General features: G+C 39.4%; 1 protein-coding gene across 1 annotated transcript in view; it reads right to left on the bottom strand.

The window, feature by feature from the left end:
- Positions 1-18608, bottom strand: part of LOC310937097 (cholecystokinin receptor-like) — a gene marked incomplete at both ends in the record, with an annotated part of 41700 nt that extends 23092 nt beyond the window's left edge. The window contains 2 exons of the mRNA XM_083901291.1: positions 4243-4491; positions 18476-18608. Coding sequence (XP_083757417.1) covers positions 4243-4491; positions 18476-18608 — 382 coding nt within the window. The remainder of the gene's footprint in view (positions 1-4242; positions 4492-18475) is intronic.
- Positions 18609-21175: the final 2567 nt, after the last annotated feature.

The following is a 21175-nucleotide window of genomic DNA, read 5'->3' as shown; positions in this document are numbered from 1 at the left end:
ATTTGGGGCCCTAAGGCCGATATAAAAGCATCCAAAAAGTAGCATGTCATGGGACCTTTATGCTCTTTCACCTTCTCAAATCATAGCCTCATTAGGACAGAATAATGTTATAACAGTCCCTTTATCATAATAGCTCTGTTAGTCTAAATGCCTATGTGTCTCTGGGCATGACACCAAATTCCAAATTGCTCCAAATGATGGTGCCAGTCCTGTGTGAGTGAATGGATGTGAATGGGTGAATGACAAAAGTGCTGTGCGTGGTCAATCAGGCTAGAATAGTGCAATACAAAAACAGACCAGACAATTTACTGCAATGTAAAGCTAAACCAACATCATTCTATATAACTCTTATCACATTCTTCTGTGAAGGATGTTTGCGTTGTTTTTCAAAAAGCCCGGAATTCACATCCATTCATTTCCAGTTGAACTAATAAGAAGCTCTTACCGAGGCTGAAAGAAGACTGCAGCCAAATGACAAAGAGTTTGTATTTAAAGTCCATGGCCCCTGGCCTGGCCTTTCTGCCCTTGTCTGTCCTTATCACAGCTCAGGGAGCTCAGTAATTGAAAAAGAGATTCGTTGCAGCAGTTCTCACACATGGAGCATCACTTCACTGGGTCAATAATGGGACTGTGCACCTCACCATTCAGTAGCTCTTCTCAACCACTCAACGTGAAGTGAAGAGGCGAAGTATTCCAGTAGAACTAAGTTTCTTTGCCACCTCTTGAGCTTCAGTCTGACTCACATGGCACCTTGACTCTGGCCGGATGGGAGCCTGCTCATCGCTAAGTCACACTCCTGATGATGTGTGACTGTTTGAGTACTGTCCTCCTCACATGATGGTTACCATCTAACAGGTAAAATTACGACAGAGAGGAAAGGCTGAAAGGCAGACTTCTTTGTCGGCAACCCATCGGAAGAGACCAGGCTTCCACTTAACTATACTAAAAGACCACTTAACCCAACCAGAACAAGTCAAGAGGTCTTGTTCGGAACAGTTCACATGCTGCAAAGTGGGAACACACATCCACTCAAAATGGCAGCATTTTGGTGTCTCCAACATAAAACCATAAAGACAGAAAATGTCTTTGTACAAACACATAAATCATTAACATCTAGGACAGGCCAAATGTTAATGCTAATGCAGAACTGGTCCTGCATAATGCTGAAATAATGACTTATAAACGTTGTAGTTTATAGAATTTTTATTGCTCCCAGACACCAATTGGTTTTATTGATCAGGGCCAAGTCCTTGATTATTGCTTTGCCAGCAGGAGAGATAAATGACTCACTGCTCAGTTTCTAAAACAAAAAGTAAGAGTAAGATACGGACAGGCCATATACGCTATACTTTTTCATGACACTAACAATAAGAATACAATACGTGTTTAAGATGCTATATATATTTGACATGTAACAAAAACAGACCAAAATAACCATGTTACAAATAATCATTCAGACAGTTAATTTATTCTGCTGCACTAGCTGCAATGCAGGCTGGTAAAAGGGATTTGTGTCATTTTCTTATTGGTTTGGAGCTTCAGTCAGTGTGTGTGTGTGTGTGTGTGTGTGTGTGTGTGTGTGTGTGTGTGTGTGTGTGTGTGTGTGTGTGTGTGTGTGTGTGTGTGTGTGTGTGTGTGTGTGTGTGTCTGACAAATACGGCTGAACTGGTCATAATTTGGCTCATGATTGCTGGCTAAACACAACAGACTCCTCAGTTTTCAGGATTTTTAAGTATTTTTAAATGATCTACAGTTCAGCATTGTTCAGAGTGATTCTTGTGTCGGACATCACACTCATTAATTTTCCAGTGACGACGCTCTCTGACCAATAAGTGGCCGGCAGCCTGTAGATGTCATATTTTAGTATCGGCTCAGCGCTATTGGAACCTTGTCAGAGCAGGTACTAAAAAAAAAGCACCAGGTACCAGGCACTATCTCTAATGGAAAAACAATAAAAACAGAGTAGAATCAAGCCGAGCCCAGTCGTGTTAACTGTATAGTGGAAAAGTGCCATCATGTTCTGGTTGTGTTGTAGTACATAGATTATCTGTCATGACATAGATCTAAATGCTAAATCAGATTTAGATTTAGCATTTAAATTATTATTATTATTATTATCACGATAATGTTTGTATTTCCCCTGCTAAGATGGTTTTAATTTGTTATTTGATTCTATAACCACAGCCTGACCTCCTCCAGCTTTTATTTTGGTACTCACGGTTGTGAAGTTGGATAGAAGCTAAATATTTAGTTTCACCCGAAAGATTTCGATTTCGATTTAACATTTAGATTTAGATTTAGATTTAGATTTAGGTTTAACATTTAGATTTAGATATAGATTTAGATTTAGATTTAGATTTAGATTTAACATTTAGATTTTGATTTAAGATTTAGGTGTAACACTTAATATTTAGATTTAACTAAAAGATTTAATACATTTCCAAGTGAACAAATATTGTTGTAAATGTGCTAAAAAGTGACTTTTTTCAAATTCACACCACTTTTTCAAACATTGTTTGAAGCTAAATGTGACCAAATGTTGCAGTTATTTTCAGCATGTGCTGCTTTACAAACGGCACCTCATAAGTATCTGATGACAGAGACGTCTGAGACAGTGGAGCGTTTTAAGAGGACAGGCCAGGACAGGATACATGGCTTTCCCAAGTATGCTAAAGTCACTTTCCGATGCATATTTGGTAAAACGGGCAGAGTGAAAACACTTCTGAACATGTTTTTTGTTCTTTTAAGTAGTTATTATCACGATATACATGTTCATTTCCCCCGCTAAAGTATTTCATTTATTATTTGATTCTATAAACACAGCCTGACCTCCTCCAGCTTTTATTTTGGTACTGGTTACCAGCAGTGTGAATTTGCATATTAGTGTCACCCAAAAGATTTAAATGTAACATTTGGATTTAGATTTAGATTTAGGGGCCCACGGTCGGGCCCGAGCCCCAGTTTGAACAACTTCGAGCCCCGGTTGGAACAAGGGCCTTTCTGCACAGAGTTTGCATGTTCTCTCCGTGTGTGCATGGGTTTTCTCCGGGTTCCCCGGCTTCCTTCCACAGTCCAAAAACATGCAGATTTGGGGATTAGGTAAAATTAGGTAAATTGGTCACTCTAAATTGGTAGGGGTGAGAGTGTGAGTTAATGGTTGTGTGTATCTATATGTGGCCCTGTGATGGACTGGTGAACTGCCCAGGGTGAACCCCGCCTATCGCTCTATGTCAGCTGAGATAGGCACAGCACGCCCCACCACCCTCCAGTGGAGGATAAAGTGGTAGATAATGGATGGATTTAGAGTATGTATGTACGTGTATGTAAATTCCCATGCTAGAAAAAGACCCTGAACGCACCAGTGTAACTGCGACTGAAAGTGACGTGTGTGGATCAACAACACGAGGAGAGAACGTGGAAACACGACAGAAAGGCAGCCTTTGGTTGAGAACAAATGTAGGACAACATCTACATCTTTCTGCAGTGCTTTCAAACGCGTGCTCCTCATATCACCGATCCACACACGCCACTCGCTAACCGCAGGCACGTAACTGGTGCGTTCAAGGTGTCCCTCCAGCATAGGAATTTACACACGATCAACAACAAAGGGCTTGTGAAGCTTGTGAACATTTTTTTCATAAATAAAATATATCCACTGGACACACAAGTCCTCTGAGGCTGGAAGTTTGTGTAAAACACTGTGCTCCGCTGTGCAGCCACTCTTCCTCCCTCGCCTGCAGTCTCGTATTTCACAGGGACAAGGGGGAGCTACAGTGGAGCTGTGAAGTACTCTGCCTGGCGGGGTGCCAACATTCACGGTGAAATGTACGCACTGTCGTCACTTGGTCGGGAGGTGTAAACATCACGTGTTTTATCGCCGATACTTACACAAAGTGGAACCACTAAAACATGACTGAGTCTTGTTTTTTCACATTTTGGGGACTGGTATGGTAAGTACTAAAAAATTAAAAAGTTGATTTTGCACAATAGGGGACCTTTAACATTTAGGTGTAACATTTAATACTTAGATATAACTATTTAATACATTTCTAAGTTAACAAATTGTTGTAAATGTGCTAAAAAGTTACTTTAAAAAATTCATTGAATTATTTGAAACTGTGACAACATGTTGCAGTTATTGTCAGCATGTGCAGCTTTACAAAGGCACCTCATAGGCTACATCCATTTTTACAACTAGTGTCAGTTTGGCTGATGTTTGATAAAAATACAATTTGTGCTCACCCATAAAATAGGTGACAATCTTGCACATGGAGGCTCCAAAGATGAAGTCCTCCAGGATGTTGGGGATGAGGGTGAAGGGCATACAGAAGATGGCCATCATCAGGTCACTGACTGCCAGCGACAGCAGGAAAGAGTTGGTGACAGTCCGCATGCGCTTGTTCAGCATCAGGACCAAAATGATCAGCAGGTTGCCAAAGACGCTGAGCAGGAAGATGAGCACGTAGAGCAGGATACGCAGCGAATCCATTTCTGACAAGGACAGAGGAAGACACAGGACATCATTTATCAGCTTTGTTCTTGTACACTTCAGCTGAATAATTGCAGGAAGGAAGCATATGTGCACAAGTGAATTACAAGGAGTCAGCTTTAAATTAATGGACACAAAATAGGAAACATGAACTCGAATATCAATAAAATCACTCAGTGAGCAAGGATGAGAAATTTGCAAAAAAAAAACATGGGAGACTAAAGTGTTTAGTGTGACTGGGAATAGTAATAAACAAAGACAAAGAAGTGAAGGCACTAATAAGAATAAAATCAGAGGATTAACAGATGGCTGGTTAACAAAACACCTACTCCACATCAGAAGAGGCAGTTCTCAGTTACAAATCTTCGTCTGTATGCAGGAGTGACTACCTTTGTAATCGTTCAAGCAACACACAAATTAAATGAAATATAAAACAAGAAGAAAAAAAAGGTGTAAGAAAGGAAAACAGCATCAATACACAAAGAGAACCATCTGTATCAGGTTATTCACCTGGGAAATGAAAAACATCAAAGTTAAAAGACAGAATAACTCTGCATAATATCAAATTGTGCTACTGTCAATATTTCCCTGCCCGAGAGCCAAAACATTAACTAAAATTAGAATAAAAATACATAAATAAAAAGTAGATGGTAAAATACAGCTCAAACTAGATCAACAAGATCAAAATCAAACAGCAGCTACTGTATTTATTATAATATCATTATTTTGTGACATTAACCATTTATGATTATATCATTATTATTAGCTTATTATTGATATGGAAACAGTATTTTTTTTAAATAAATTATCCCTTCTGAAACTTTCTGATGTCCCCTGCGTCTGAAAATGTAAACTTCACTCATGGTCCACTTATGTATGAATCTAAGTAAAGACGTTTCAGAGAGCAGTGGTTTTCACTGTTATACCTGCATGCTCTTTGGCTGTGCTTTTTTTCATTGAAATAACAATATTTTGTGTGAAACAGGGAAAGAAATGATATGTAAAAATACAGTTTGTGTGGGGTTTTCTTCTGAATTTCCCTCCTTTAGCACTGCCACGGAGCAGCACAATGGTACCAGCCAGAAGTTTTTTGGGATGCTCCCTTCACTTAAGCCGACCTGTCACATCGAGTCTTCTTAAAAATGAAAATATCTGACAGGTCAAGGTCTCCGGTGGCCGTGCGCTGAGCTCACTGAGTCAGCTAATTTGAGACGGCAACATGCGACACATCAAAAGGTCTGTAGCAGAGCCGGGGAGAGGGGACACAAACAGCACGTCCAGATTAAAATGCCTCCCCTGTGCTACAGTGAGTGGTGAAACAAATAGTGTGCTAACGATGCAATGGCAGGCTATCTATTTTTATATTCATAATGTCACATTCTCCTCCCACACTGAGACAAGACTTGAATCTCAGTGCTTTTTAAATAAAAAACAAATCAAAGCTGGAGCTGCATGATAGGGCTAAAACAAAAAGAAAAAACGAAATAAATGAAATTCACTTGATCCGGTGATAAATATCAGATAACTAGAAAAGCACTCGGAGAGCGCAGACCTTTGCAAAGGCAGCTCAGTGCCTACAATACACCCTGTCAGCATGCAGCAAATTTAATCACTTGTTCCTGGTCCCATTACGGACATTTCCCGAAAATGTCATCCACATCTGTCCGTGACTTTTTGATTTATGTTGCTAAAAGACAGACAAACAAACAAACAAACAAACTCAAAACATATACCTCCTGGCGGAGGTCAATTAATGATTGATTTTTACTCTTGAATGTTAATAAGAAGGTAAGAGAAACCAGTTTATTATGGTTTCAACTTTTTGAGGTGTGTTATATTGCAAGCATCTTTGCACACTGCAGAAGTATAATCTTTGATCTTAATCCTGACCTCTGATTTATTTTTTAGTGTTTTGATTAATCTGGATCGTAGGTGTGAATGTGAAAATGGATGTTTGTTTGTCTCTATTGGTGCTTTTCCACTACATGGTCCCAGCGCGACTCGAGAGGAAGTCCTATGATAGAGAGAGGCCTGAGCAAGACATCACACAACACAAGAATCAAACCGAACAATGCCAAACTGTAGCTCAATTAAAACGACTTAAAAATCCTCAAAACTTTAGCGTTAATCTTCAACATTTAGCAAGGAAATGTCTAAAATCTCAATATTTATCAGTTGGTGTATTTAGCGCCAGCTGGCACACCCTGCCGCTGTATTTCTGATTACTGAGTCAGTGCTCCAGGCATGCAGGAAGTTCTGAACTAATCTTTTTAATTAGAGTCACGGCAGTTTCATGCAGTAGTGATGACTTCACCCACGTGGTTGAGGTTGAAGTACTATATTGTAAGGAAAAAACAACCAAACTGTGTGGAGTCGAGCCGTGTACACTACCGGTCAAACGTTTTGGCTCACTTAGAAATGTCCTTATTTTTGAAGGGAAATCACTTTTCAATGAATATAACATTTAATGAATCAGAAATACACTCTATACATTGTTAATGTGGTAAACGACTATTCTAGCTGCAAACGTCTGGTTTTTAATGGAATATGTACATAGGTGTATAGAGGCCCATTTCCACTGTTCTAATGGTACATTGTGTTTGCTAATGGTGTTGGAAGGCTATTGGATGATTAGAAAACCCTTGAAAACCCTTGTGCAATTATGTTAGCGCAGCTTGACAAAAGCAAAGTTTGAAGGGCAAAATTATTATTTTGAATAAAAAATCATTATTTCTAATCTTGTCAATGTCTTGACTATATTTTCTATTCATTTTGCAACTCTTTTGATGAATAAAAGTGTGACTTTTAACGGAAACCACAAAAAAAATTGTATAGGTGACCCCAAACTTTTGACTGGTAGTGTACGATGTAGTGGAAAACCATGTGGAGGATAAAACAGTAGAAGATGGATGGATTTATCATTTGAACTTTCAGCTTCCAGTTTGAGTTTCATTTTTGTCTTGGTGGCTGGTGTTGTGTTCCTTGTGGATTTCCTGTGTTGTTGTTGTTGTTTTTTTGTTTTTTTCACATCCTGTTTAGTTTGGATACTCACCTCTTGTCACGTCACTTTATAACTCCCTGGTCTTTTACTGCTCTCCAGCATTTGAGATGACCTGCCTCACCCTAATTAGTTTCACCTGTGTCTAGCTGCCTCTCCTTTCCTAGTGTGTATACTCATCCCTTTGTTCTCTGTCAGATCTGTTTTGCTATGTTTTGCCCCCCACTGTTTCACCTTCACCTGTTTCATCCTCGCCTGCTTCCCTGTGATTTTGATCTATTTGACCCCTGCGCCCTTCTGTTTAACTTTGTTGTTGTTTTATTTTTTGCATTAGTCTGTCTTCATTTCATTAATTAAATGGATTTTTACCTGCACTTGGGTCCTACATCACACCACTGACACGCTCAAATTAGATCATAACCTATGTCTTTGCATTGGCCGTCAATTGAAACTGATTTTCAGACCAGGAATTCATATATAATTGTACAATATTTTATGTTTTTTTCAATTGCCTTTTGTATTTTCTATTTATTCTGTTATATATTTGTATTTTAAGCCTGTGAAGCCCTTTGGTCAATATTCTTGGTCCTTGTGTGACTATAATACATGAAATAGTCCCAGTACTATGACTTGTAACTGACCACAGTATTTATCTACTGCCATATTCATACTGCTATATTGCTGCTATTTGTACATTACTTGTTTAAGTGTGTAATGTTGTATTTTTACCAACATTATGTCAACATTTTTCAATTAGCACTTGTGCTTATTTGTGCTCTCTTGTTTTGCAATGCTACACACCAGATAGTGGAAGAATTGCATTATTGTTTGCTGCTTCCCGTTGCTCAGCGTGTGTGCCGCAATGTTGACTTAATTGCTATGGTTGTAATTTCACACTTAATCTCTGTAATTTCTTGGCTTCATTCCAGAAGACAGCAGGTTGAAATTATGCAAACAATTGTTTCTTTATTGTAAGGTTGGTTAATGTGCAATGTGTGCATACATTCTTGGGAATTAGATATACAAGAATATTTGAATGGTAGAGTTTCATTTGCTTTCAAACAGAAGCTCTTCTCGCATGGAATAATTCCATGTTTCTAACCTATTTTTAACTGCAAACATTTCCTCTTGTTGTAAAAGAGTGGTCAAGCTACAATTTCCAATGTATCACAGAATCTCCAGAGGAAGTGGAGAACAATGATAAAAGAAAATTCGATCTGCATTTGAACCCTGGACACACCGGGTTCATGGTAATCACTGCCACCTGAGAGACCCTCTTCCCCTTCACTGCAACTAGGAATTATTCTTTTGATGAAGAAATTCTCTGATGGCTCTGAGAGCAGTTTCATCTGCAGGAGCCTGACATCACTTTTATGTCATTACAAGCAACAGCCACGCTGGTTCTCTGAGTGAAAGATGACACGTTCGGCAGGAGTTTGATTGGATTAGCATGGCAGATAATATGCAAGGTACCCGTAACCTGCACTAGCTTGTCATAGCTTCAGCACAAGCAGTGAGTGGGGAGCTCCCACCGGCTCGGCAGCTCCCACTGTGTTAGATTTTTGAGCAGTCAAGTCAAGTCAAAATGGAGTTATCTATTCATTACAGCACCAGCGGCATGTTGGCTCCCCTGACTGCAGGACAATTCACTTTGTCTTCTTTTGACGCCCTCAACCATGACAGCTGTGTTCAAATCCACGAGCATCTATAAATACATCAGAGATGAAATGACAGTGTTCACCTCAGAGATGCTCCTGTGCACGTGGAAAATGTAAGCTGTGACACACAGCTGAGAGATCAACACTTGTGCTTTTGTTAGGTTTGTGTATGTTTATACAACCTATATTTGCTCTGTTCTCTGTGTGTATCCTGTTGGCTGCTGCTATGCAAACTGTAATTATAATTCCCCATGGGAATCATTAAAATTGCATCACATCACCTCACTTTGACTTCTCTTGAGGTTTGGATTAGCACGGAATTTGTGGTGCTGTAACATACATTACTTTTAATAATCTTATAGTGGTGATTGCAGAAAAAAAAGAGGGTTAGGGCCTTTCATAACATGCCCCTGTGAGATTATATAACATCTAAAATTGTTTTGTTTTATAAATAAGAAATCTGATCACAGTCAAATTGATTGAAGAGGTGAGAAAATGAACCTGAGAAGTTGCAAAAAAAAGAGAAAAAGCCGGAAAATTGGTACTGCAAATACGGGAATCAATAACTTATCCCTGCCTTTCATTTATCAATTTCTGTGTTTATAATCCGATTACTGAATCAATATTTGATTTCCCTAGAGTTTAAGAGGATTTCCTGAAAACGATCAATCAACAAAAACAGTAATATATTATTATTTTTAATAGTAAATGTCTGTATGAGGAAATTATTGATGATTGATGTTGATTATTAATCCAGATTACTCTTCCTACACAGACATTTTCATATATGAAAGAATAGGATCATTGATAATTGAAAGACCCCACATTTGCAGATAATATCATTTTGGGCACCAAAATAACAAAAACATACACTTAAAGTGAGATATTAGTATAATCGACTGATGGAACTTATTTTGTATAGTGAACAATATGCATGAAGAAACCTGGACTAGACCTGGGAAAGCACTTGCTTTTTATGAGATTGGCTCTCCATAACCATTAATGGCTGCATTCTGGACTCATTTCACTTTTTAAAGGTAAACATTATCAACTGTGAATAAACCACTAAAAATATGTTCAGTATGAATTTTTCAAGAGGGGATAAAATCATCCCACACCTGCTCTGTGTCCACTCTGCACTCAAACAGTACACGTGACATATGACTTAAATAACAGGCTAAAAGGCTGCCTGACATTATTTACCTGACTTGAGTCCCAGTCGTTGCTTTCCTGTCGTCATAGCTAATCAGATGCCGTCTTTTTTCACTTTGCCAAGGTGGAGTCAGTGAACTGATGGCATGTGTCATTTCCAAATAGATCCACTCAAAAAATAGAGATCACTGTGCCGTACGGACAAGCACGATCACTGAAGGCTGATTTCACCGCCTGTATCATTATCCCAGTATGAAAGGATAAAGCTGAATATAAGCCACATTTCTATCAATTTTACTTGACATGTGGTTATTTTGGATTGTAAAGCCCTTGCTGATTGCAGATTCAAACATTTTGGCTTCCTTTAAGCTGTCTACATGACTACACTGTATTAGCAGGTCTTAAAAATGTGGCAAATGAATCCTTTGACAGCAATTTTGCAGAGTGCTCAATGTGCAGGAGCCTTTCTCTGCATTGCATTTTATCGCAGTAATGAGGGGAGTTAGTCTTACAGTCAGCACAATTCAACTCAATTAGTCTCTCTAGCATACCATCCCTGGAGAGGATAATATTGATCCAACATCACTTTGGATTTTTTGGGGGGAAGTTGGAAAAGTGCCTGTTTGTTGCTCACAAACAAGCTCAGCAATATTCTTTCACCCTTGAGGCCTTGTCAGAGACAAGTTTGAAAACATTCCCTTTTTTCTGCTTCATCAACATGTTAAAAAATAACTTAAAGGTAGAGCTGAAACGATTAATCGATTAATCGATTATTAATTGATTACTAAATTAATCGCCAACTATTTTGATAATCGGTTTGAAGCTTTTTTCATGATTAAAACAAGATTTCTGATTGTTTTAGCTTCTTAAATGTGAATATGTTTGTGGTTTCTTTGCTCCACACAACAAAGAAATCATTAAAACTGAATCATTTTGGTTTTTGAACAAAACAAGACATTCGAGAACATCATAATGTCCAGCTTTGACAAACACTGATCAACGTTTTCTAACATTTTCTGACATTTTGTGGACCAAACGATTCATCGATTAATCGAGAAAATAATCAACAGATTAATCGATTACGAAAATAATCGTTAGTTGCAGCTCTACTTATAGGTGAAGTAAGTAGTTTATAGTGCCATCTAGAGGAGAGGCTGAAATTTACAACAAAGAACTGCTCCTCTGCTCACCCCCTCCCTTCCCTGAGCACTACGGTATCCTCAGCCAGTCAAATGTCGTCCTTGTCGTCTTTCTCCGTGATGCGGGCGTACGTTCAGGTACTGGTGTTCCTTTATCCGCTGTAAAATGCGTGTGGTCCTCCATTCTAAATGCGTAAAAAGATCCGCTCTCAGCCTCGTCTTGGCGCTCGATTTGTTCTCTCGGGTTTGTCCTTACAGGCTCCGGTAGAAACATGGCGTCTCGCTGCTAACAGTGGTAATGCAACAGCTGCCCGTGACCATGTTATTTTACATGACTTTTTGAAACACTACGAAAATGAAACAAAAACTATTATACAGCGACTAGACAATGCAGGAACACATAATATGTATAAAAAAGTGGATTTGGGGTCATATAAACCCATAAATACTACACAGTGTCCCTTTAAAGGTGCCATATGTAAGAATGTGGCCAAAAACGGTTACTACATTCAAATTCAAAATACCGAGGCCTTTTAGGTTTAGTTTTTTGACTTAACTGGCAACCTGTGGTTACTCTGCAGCTGAGACTCTACTGACTGCAATGATTGGTAGACGGTGGTAGGTGGCGTCACATGCCAAAACATGATTTCAAAACATAAACATGATTTGCGGTCTGCAAAATATTTCTTTTTTAATGGAAATATTTTGTCTGTACTGTTGTTGTTGGTGAGTTCAGTTTGTTATATGAACATTATTCCTGAGTCTCTGTGACATATTAGGAGGATTTTATGGCCAGTTGCTTTAGATTTATTACATAATGCACCTTTAATGGAATATTTCAACATAAAACCATGTCATGAATCTAACCAAGCAGAGGAAACATGAAAAGACATCCAGCTGTATTTGACTGTAAGTCTGATGGCAGATGACACGTACAGTAGGTGTGAGCTCATGTCTATTTGGAGTAAAGAGTTTAGCAGACAGTCTGAGGCAGAGGTACTGCACTGCAGACTCTTCACACAGTGACAATTTCTGTTAATCCCTGTTCACTCCACTGCCTCTGCAAATACAACGACAGGACAGGAAACGTCTGCCAATTTTAGACAGGCAGGCTCCCTGCACAGTGTAAATTACACTCCCACTGAGTCCATGTTTGCAACCAGTGTGCATACCAATTTAACACAGGAGTGCGGAAGTGTTTTCAGATGCCTGAATGTCCAGCAGTGATGTCTGCATAATGTGTATATGCTGCATTAATAATAACTAACTGTTCACAAGACAAACATGAGGTTTATACCTCTGCCAAAACACTGATAGAGATAATGGATGATGGTGTGCACAATGCCAGATTATGATAAGTGTCAACACTGGTTCTCTTTTACACCATTTTTAGTCCCCCAGTAGTCCCAATTGTGTGACTAATACACAAGTCATGAACACACGCAAGCCAGGCACAGGAGCAGTGGGCAGCACTTATTTGTGCCCCAGGAACAATGGGTGATTTGGTGCCTTGCTCAGGGGCATCAAATAGATTCTATTTTTTTGTTTTTGTTTCTGGTCTGTTTCGTCTCATTTAATAACTATAAGCTTTTCTATAATGGGTTTTCCCCCTTTATTCTCTTGCTCTATCAAATGCCCTTTGTCATACTGCCATTGTAATGTACAAAACCTGTCCATGAAAAATCCAATAATTCTTTTTCAAATGAAATTGTGAGTGTATGTGTGTGTGTGTGTTATGAATGACAATCAGATGGAGTGTCTACCACCGCTGACCTCCACATCCACACTTAACAGCTCACATGAGCTGCAGAGAATGAGGCCCATTCTCAGTTAGTGAAGGTGAAATATTGAAAGTGAACATAAATACGATCACGTAATCAATCGAGCACACGTTTTTGCAGCCAATTGGCTTAGCTTGGCTTGAAGACAAATACACAGAAAGTGACTGCACCTGCGGTTTTACACATAGCAGCCAGACAAAACATAACTTTGTTGTTTTTAAAGGTGCCATATGTAAGAATGTGGCCAAAAACGGTTACTACATTCAAATTCAAAATACCGAGGTCTTTTAGGTTTCGTTTTTTGACGTAACTGGCAACCCATGGTTGCTCAGCAGCTGAGACTCTACTGACTGCAATGATTGGTAGACGGTGGTAGATGGTGCCACATGCCAAAACATGATTTCAAAGCGTAAACATGATCTGCAGTCTGCAAAATATTTTTTTAATGCAAATATTTTGTCTGTACTGTTGTTGTTGGTGAGTTCAGTTTGTTATATGAACATTATTCCTGAGTCTCTGTGACATATTAGGAGGATTTTATGGCCAGTTGATTTAGATTTATTACATAATGCACCTTTAAACATACATTTTAAACATAAATTATACAATGTGTTATACAATGACCTTTAGAGACGCCAAACTAGCACTGATTTTGAGTCATCACCTCCATAGATTTGTGGCTTGCTCAGTCAACCAATCAACATGCAGTTGAGCTAATGTAGCTGCCCATTATCTTAACCCAGTACAAAACACTGCTATAGTCTGGCTTTGTCATGTCATTTCTAAAGCCAGGACAGGTATAATAGACCCGTCAATCAAGGCGAATACAACTGAGCACATTTACACCTTAATAATCCAAGTAACTCATTCAAAGAAGTAAAAATAAATTAACCACAGTGACCTGTAACTTGTTTTAATTGATTACAGACACTTGAATGTTGTCTCAGTGGAAAGTGCAAATAAAAGTTTATACTGTATTCAAAGTCCTGCATCTTAGGGGATTTTCTAAATTGATTCACAGCTTAAGTGTTTTGCATTGTAATTCCCATACATCAGTGGGTAAACAAAGCCAGCAGGGAATTCTCTGTGGTTTCCTAAAGGGCACACAATGCTGTGCAATCACGAACTGGACTCTCACAGTCAGGGCCATAGAGACTCCTTACTTTGTAGAAATTAAAGTTCAGGAGTAGAAAAATCAATCAAAAGCAACTATCAAATTCACTAAACGTCTTTGTTATATACTTGCTGCAGTGGGGTCGAAAGCCCTTCAAACAAGGCTGCTTTTGTCTCGCCCATCACACAACTACACTAAATGAAACATAAACATGCTCTGCCTTTGTCCACTACTCCACTATAGTGTATTTATGTCATTACCATCATCACCAACAGGTCACACTGCACAAGACAACAAGGGGGTCATTTTCCAAACCCTGTCTTTTAACAGATTGTGTTCCCTCACAACTCAACTGCAACAGTTACATTAGAAACATATTTTTCACGGTTTATGTTTCCTTATTGACAGATCATCAATAGCTTTGTATTTGAGGCAAATTTCTCACCAGGAGGAGGAGGGTTCAGTGCTGGCTCAAGACGAGGTTGACAACACACTTTGGAAGCTTCATTGTGGATCATTACCATATGTTGTGGGGAAATTACAGTTGTTTTTATTGGAGAGGGTGTTGTGATGCCATAAGTCAGGCTATGACGAAAGCCCTATAGCTTTAGGTGCTTTTTGTTCCTAAACCCAAAAACATCAAGATCAAAAACTCAGCTGTTTTCAAATATCACTGTCCGTCTACTATGCACGTCTATAGACGTGTTAATAAGTAATGTAATTTTGGTGTAGAAAGTATATTCCAAATTAAATGTAATTGAATGTGTGGTTTTATTATTTGGGAACATCATGTTTTTTGGAGGAAGGGGTCCACGAGGCACCTATTATAACCTTAATAACCTTAATAAACAAGACAGTGTTCATAGACTATTGGATTCATTTCCCAAAAGCCTGACAATTATTAGGCCAGTCCTGGGCTACTTTTTAAATTTTTCGAACAGTATTTGTAAAGGACACTGAAGAAAATTGTGTCCTCGAAAGTGTAAAAATCTAAAAAATATATTCATAGTTTTAGTTTCAGAATGACTGAATAATGACCATAAAAAAATATAATCATCAATCACAATGAAATGAAGACGACGTGCTGCCAATTAAATGAATGTTTGAAGAAAGGCCGTTTTTTGGACCATCAGCTGTATCGCACACATACATGTTTTCACTACTTTACCAGCCTTTCTTTTCATTAGTACATGCAACACAAATGGCACTTTCTGCACAAGTGAATCCATGTGTCCAGCAGTACTCTTACAAACTGACAAATCCACCACTAATAATAACAATCAGCTAAGACTTGACATGAGGCTGTAATGGGACATGGAACTATACTTCTTTGAAGTAAAGCCCACCTTTTTTCCACAGCATAACTAACAAAAGTGAATTTAGACAATGACCTTGCACATGAGCCTCAGACCATGAGCTTAAGTGGTTAAATAGCCTGATGTCTCTCCCTCCTCACACACCCCCTGAGACTCTCCCACGCCTCTAAGGGAGACAATCCTCAAACATCTCTTTATCATCTACAGCACACATCAGCGACATACAGCCTCAGGGCTGGAATCAGCAAATAGACCAGCATTATTCAGGCCTAAAAGGAAAAACAACAACAAAACAAAGCCCGAACGTCAATACAAGGCAGCATTATGAACCTCTTTTATCTCAGACACATGTGCTGTCATTGGCAAGCAGCAGCTACACCGGCTACCAATACACTGGACATAAACAGGGATGACACTCGGTATTTAAGCATTTAAAAAGCAGCTTGACTTTTATTTTGAAGTCACGGTAGGTGAGCAGCCTTCAGTGTTTAAACAGTCATAGTGGAGTTTGCTCTGTTTTCATCTCAGTTGTGGATGTTTTGTAATGGACGGACTTCATATTTCTGTTACATTTTTTTATATTTTAAAAAATATAGATATAGATAAATATAGATTTACTGAAGCTTAAAGGTGTGATGTGTTCTCATAATTCAGTACTTGGCCCTTTGTTTCCTTTATCTATGCCAGTATGGCCCTCTAGAGAAAAATGTTGCCCAACCCTGATCTATAGTAAGAACTAAGAAAAGAAAGGCGAACAATTATTGCAGGGGAGTAAACAGTGTAATGGAGCAACCTATAGGCAATTGAAATACAATGACAATCACTTAGGTTGGTAAAAGAAAAGAGAATAGTAAGATGATATACTGTGTGTAAGGTCAAACCATACTCCCTCTGCTCAGTAGGGGGTTTGTAGTTTGTTTGAAAACCTTTTAGGGGCAGTTTACTCTACATTGCTGCTTTCACACCTTTCACCCACTGAAGCAGGAAAAACTCCAAATAATCCACAGTGAGTGTCCTGCCTTATGCATGCTCAAGTGAGGCGCCACACCGTCGCCTGGATTCTCCTGCTGCTGTGAGCACAACTCACCCTGGATTTAATGAGCCATGAGTCTGATAGATGGTGAAAGACAACGGTAGCATTTGTAATATACAGCTTTTAACATGCATTTTAAAAGTCCAGTGTGTGAGAATGAATGACATTAATGGTGAGGCTGCAGAACGCAACAAAAGAGAAGGACTCCTCTGCTCACCCCTAATTTCCCAAGCATGTAAGGGAACTATTGTGGCTTTTACATAAACAAAAATTTTGCAAACACTCTTTTCACAACTCTCTCTGCACTCCCCTCCTTCTTCTTAATTGGTTTACGAATATGAGTCATATACATGCATGTCCACTCAATCTGCTGTAGAAACAAGTATTATCCTAAGGATAAAAAAAATAAAAAAGATAAACATACTTTTGGTTCATATACTCTATTTCTGCCAATAAACCTACCAAAAAAAATTAATAAACACAACTTTTATTGAATATATATGTATATTATGTATATATATCCAGAATATATATACATATACATATATCCTTCAGTGTATTCCAACTCAGTCATTTCACAAGCAAAATATTGACAATGAATAATAACACAGGTTTAATTCCACAAGTGATTGGGTGGGGTTTTCCTGTCCCTTCTCAGCAGCGGAGTGTCACATAAGAGCAGCACAGCTGCATAATCGTGCTGCGTTCCTCTCTTGCAGCCTGAAGGGAGACAGCGCAGGAGGACTAAGTCTACTAAGGATTTAGGTAAATAGCAGACCAGTTTTTGTTTGTCACTCCAAAGACGTGCGAGAGAGAGAGAGAACAAGATGAGAGCAGCAAATCTGTCTGCAAGACATTTCTCATGGTCAAACACTGAACACACCCCACAGCGATTGACTGCTCTCTGGATAGTTGAGCCCATACTGTTCTGCTGCTGTATGTTCGCGCCTGCCTCAAGGTCAATAAAAGTAATGCAGCACAGGAGGAGGAACAGCTGTGAATTATTTAGTGGGGAAAGATTTGAAATTAAAGTTGATACTGCAGCAGCAGCAGCAGTAGGGGAGAGAAAAATTACAAAAGGAACTCTCGCCCACATTAAGACCTCATTACCCAAACATCCCACTGGTGTCCAGATAGAGGACGGAGCTGGAGGGGGGCTTATCTTTTCTGTTGTAGGTTTTAATCTCAGCTATGTGCGAATTTGCAAGGAATAAACACCATTAAAGCAGCTCTTCACACTGCACAGTCAACACGGCCACTCATTGTGATTGTGACATTATTGATGCAGAGCGGGCGGCCGTAAATTGGACTACTTGGTGATTGATTGCAGACACTGAGGCTGAGGAAGTTGTCCTGATTACAAATCATGCTTTGGTAGAACACAGTGATCGGGGGGGGGGGGGGGGTATAAAGATAAAACTGGTGATGGTTTGAAGTGCATTTTGTTTCTGCTACCAATGTCACTTTGAAAATGCATGATGAAATTGCATTAGTTCCAGTGATTACATTTTAAAGCAGGCGATTAATCATATATGGCAACTTTGTAATTAGAAATTAAAGCTAAGCCCAGAGCATTTTGTGTGCCTTCATAAAGTTGTAGAAACAGGTTGATGGAGAGAAGAGAAGCACAATTTGTGTTTTATAACTGTGTTGGTTTTAACAACACTTTCATGGTCAGTATACATATAATATAATCTTGCAAATCTATTCGCTGTAGTTAACTACAGATTATGCATACCGGTGTCTTGTTAGTAGTTAATGTGTTCATATTGCAAGAAAAGAGAAAAGAGGTTACCTTTGACTCTTGTTGAAGGTCTGGGGACGGAGGTGTTGCTGCAGCTGATGTTAACTACCAAGCTGAGGTTCCCCTGCTCTGCACAGCCTGCCGATGCCTCCAGCTCACTCCCATTCACTGGCTGCAGAGCCATGCTCTCTGGGCTACAGAGACAGCGACCAGTGGCAGAGACAATTATTATCACACCTGTTTGATAGGCTGAAATCAACTTTCCACAGTGGCCAGCCAGCTGCTTCTTCTTCATAACAGAGAGACAAGAGAAACCCAAAATCAAGGCAACTGTTGAAAAAAACGATGATAGGAAAACAATAGTATGGGAGCACTGAGTGTGACAGGTTGTTTTGTGTTGAGTGGAGAGGAGAAGCTCAGCGCACAGCTCACAGCAGCAGAGTGTGTGGAGGAATGAAGCAGTGCTGCTACGGCAACTGAAGATCTCCCCCTCTCTCTCTCTCTGCCTCTCTCTCTCTCTCCCTCTCACACACACCCACCCTCTACCTCTCTCCATTCAACTCACGGCTGTCCCTGTACAATTTAGCCAAAGCAATAAATGAATGTCCTTATTTGTTTTTATAGCTGCAGTTTGGGGGTGACTTCATTTTCAATTTCCTTAATTCCAGGAGCTTTTAATGACTTTTTGGTTCGCCCAGGCAATATTGAGTAGAGTTGAAGAAAGCTGATGCTATAGGGCAGTAATCTGCCTAATCAGTCATACAGTTTCAGAGATAAGGGGAAATTGTTGTTGCTGTTGATTATGTTAATCTTGAATTGGGGATTTGGGGCCCCAAACAATTTGCCCACTTTGCCTGAGCTATTTGTAGGAATAGCCTGGGTTTTTGTGTGGCAGAAAATGTTTGCCGTATTACCCTTCATATAAAATGGAACAGTTCAGATTTTTTTTTTTTTTTTTTTGCTTTTAGTACCTGTTCTGAAGAGGATCCAAGCGAGCTGAGTCGATACTATGATGTGACATCAAGAGACTGCTGGTCACTGATTGGTCGCAGAGTGTCGTCACCGGAAGAGTCATGAACGCAACCTCAGACAAGAGATTCATCCATCCATCCATTATCTACCGCTTTTTCCTCCACCAGAGGGTCACAAGGGGTGTTGTGCTTATCTCAGCTGACATAGGCGGGGTACACCCTGGACAGTTCACCAGTCAGAGGCCACATATAGAGACAAACAACCATTCACTCACACTCTAACACCTACAGCCAATTTAAAGTGACCAATTCACCTAATCCCCATATCGCATGTTTTTGGAATGTGGGAGGCACACACGGGGAGAACATGCAAACTCCTTGCAGAAAGGCCCTTGTTCCGAAACGCTCGAACCCAGGAACCCAGGTCTTCTTGCTGCAAAGGCAAGAGTGCTAACCACTACACCAACCATGGGCCCACAAGAAAATAAAACCTGCCATTTAAAAAAAAAATAAAAAATTGTCAAGAACGTTACAGCGAGCATACTTGGCCAAGACAGAGACGAGAATTTTCCTCTGTACTTTGCGTTAATTTCATCCATCATGGTGCGCCAAGAAGGGGAGCTTGCGATGACGGACGAAGCGGAGCAAGACCACCAGAAATGGTGAGGACACTATAGAGTCAATTCATGAAACCATCCATTCATGAAAGAAATGGAAGGACATGGGGGAATATTGAAAATGATGCTCGTCATCGATCTTATCTGCTTGTGTCTATTTCGAAGCAAGCACAATAATAATAAGCCCTTTTGATAGTCTTTATCATTATGTTTGTTTATGACTTCAACCTCTAGAGGAAGTATTGTGTAAACTTCTTTACGACACAAAAGACGCACAGAGGTATAGTCGAGTAGTAGTGGTAGCACTGTATCATGGAAAAGCACTGAAGATAAGATAAGATAAGGTAAGATAGTCATTTATTTGTCCAGTGAAGAGCAGTAAAGACAGTAAAGATATAAAGATATGAACACTAAGACTATAAAAACAATAGTTAAAATAGAACGTACATTATAGACAGTTTTCAGAATAGACACAGTATGGACTTGATATTTACAGTATAAATAAACAAAGGTTGAACATGGGGAATTATAGACAGTATAACGGCTGCAAAGATACATCATTTGTATTCCCCACACAAAACCTGCGCTCATACTAAAATTTTCCTCCAAGGCCACAAGTTAATCGGCACAAGATTTGTTAGGGCCTCTCTTTTCTTTAATTATTTTAATTGTGTGTTCCTCTCCAGCAGATCGATAATAGAGCAATCTCTTATTCTCGAGGAATGAATGTTGCTGGTTTTACTACTCTAGGGAACAACCTTCAGGGAGACAGATGGGTACAATCCTGAATGGTTCAAAAGAGAATACAGGCTACTTTTTTCTCAAATTGTCTGGCGATATTGCACACCCTGCGTTTGTGACGTGAACGCCACTGTCTTGTTTACACTTTGACTGTTTCAAATGATTTGCTTTCAACCAAAGCGTGTCTTGTCAAAGCGTGACAAATGTGTGTGCTCTGTGGAACAACTGTTCAATTCTCTACTTGCTATTTGGCTGACCTGCAGGAAAATGGTGATACATTCTGAGATTCCTGGTGTGCAGCATAATGGCTTTGTTTATGTGAAATGGTCTCAGAGAGCCTGAGGTGTTTGTTCATGTATTACAGCTTGGGATGATACTGATGTGTGGACGCTGCGGGGGAGGAAGGGGAGTTGGTTTGCACC

Source organism: Microchirus variegatus (assembly GCF_963457635.1).
Source record: "Microchirus variegatus genome assembly, chromosome: 1".
Classification (NCBI taxonomy): domain Eukaryota; kingdom Metazoa; phylum Chordata; class Actinopteri; order Pleuronectiformes; family Soleidae; genus Microchirus; species Microchirus variegatus.
The sequence above is the reverse complement of the archived record's forward strand: the minus strand, read 5'-3'. Positions and strand labels throughout refer to the sequence as shown.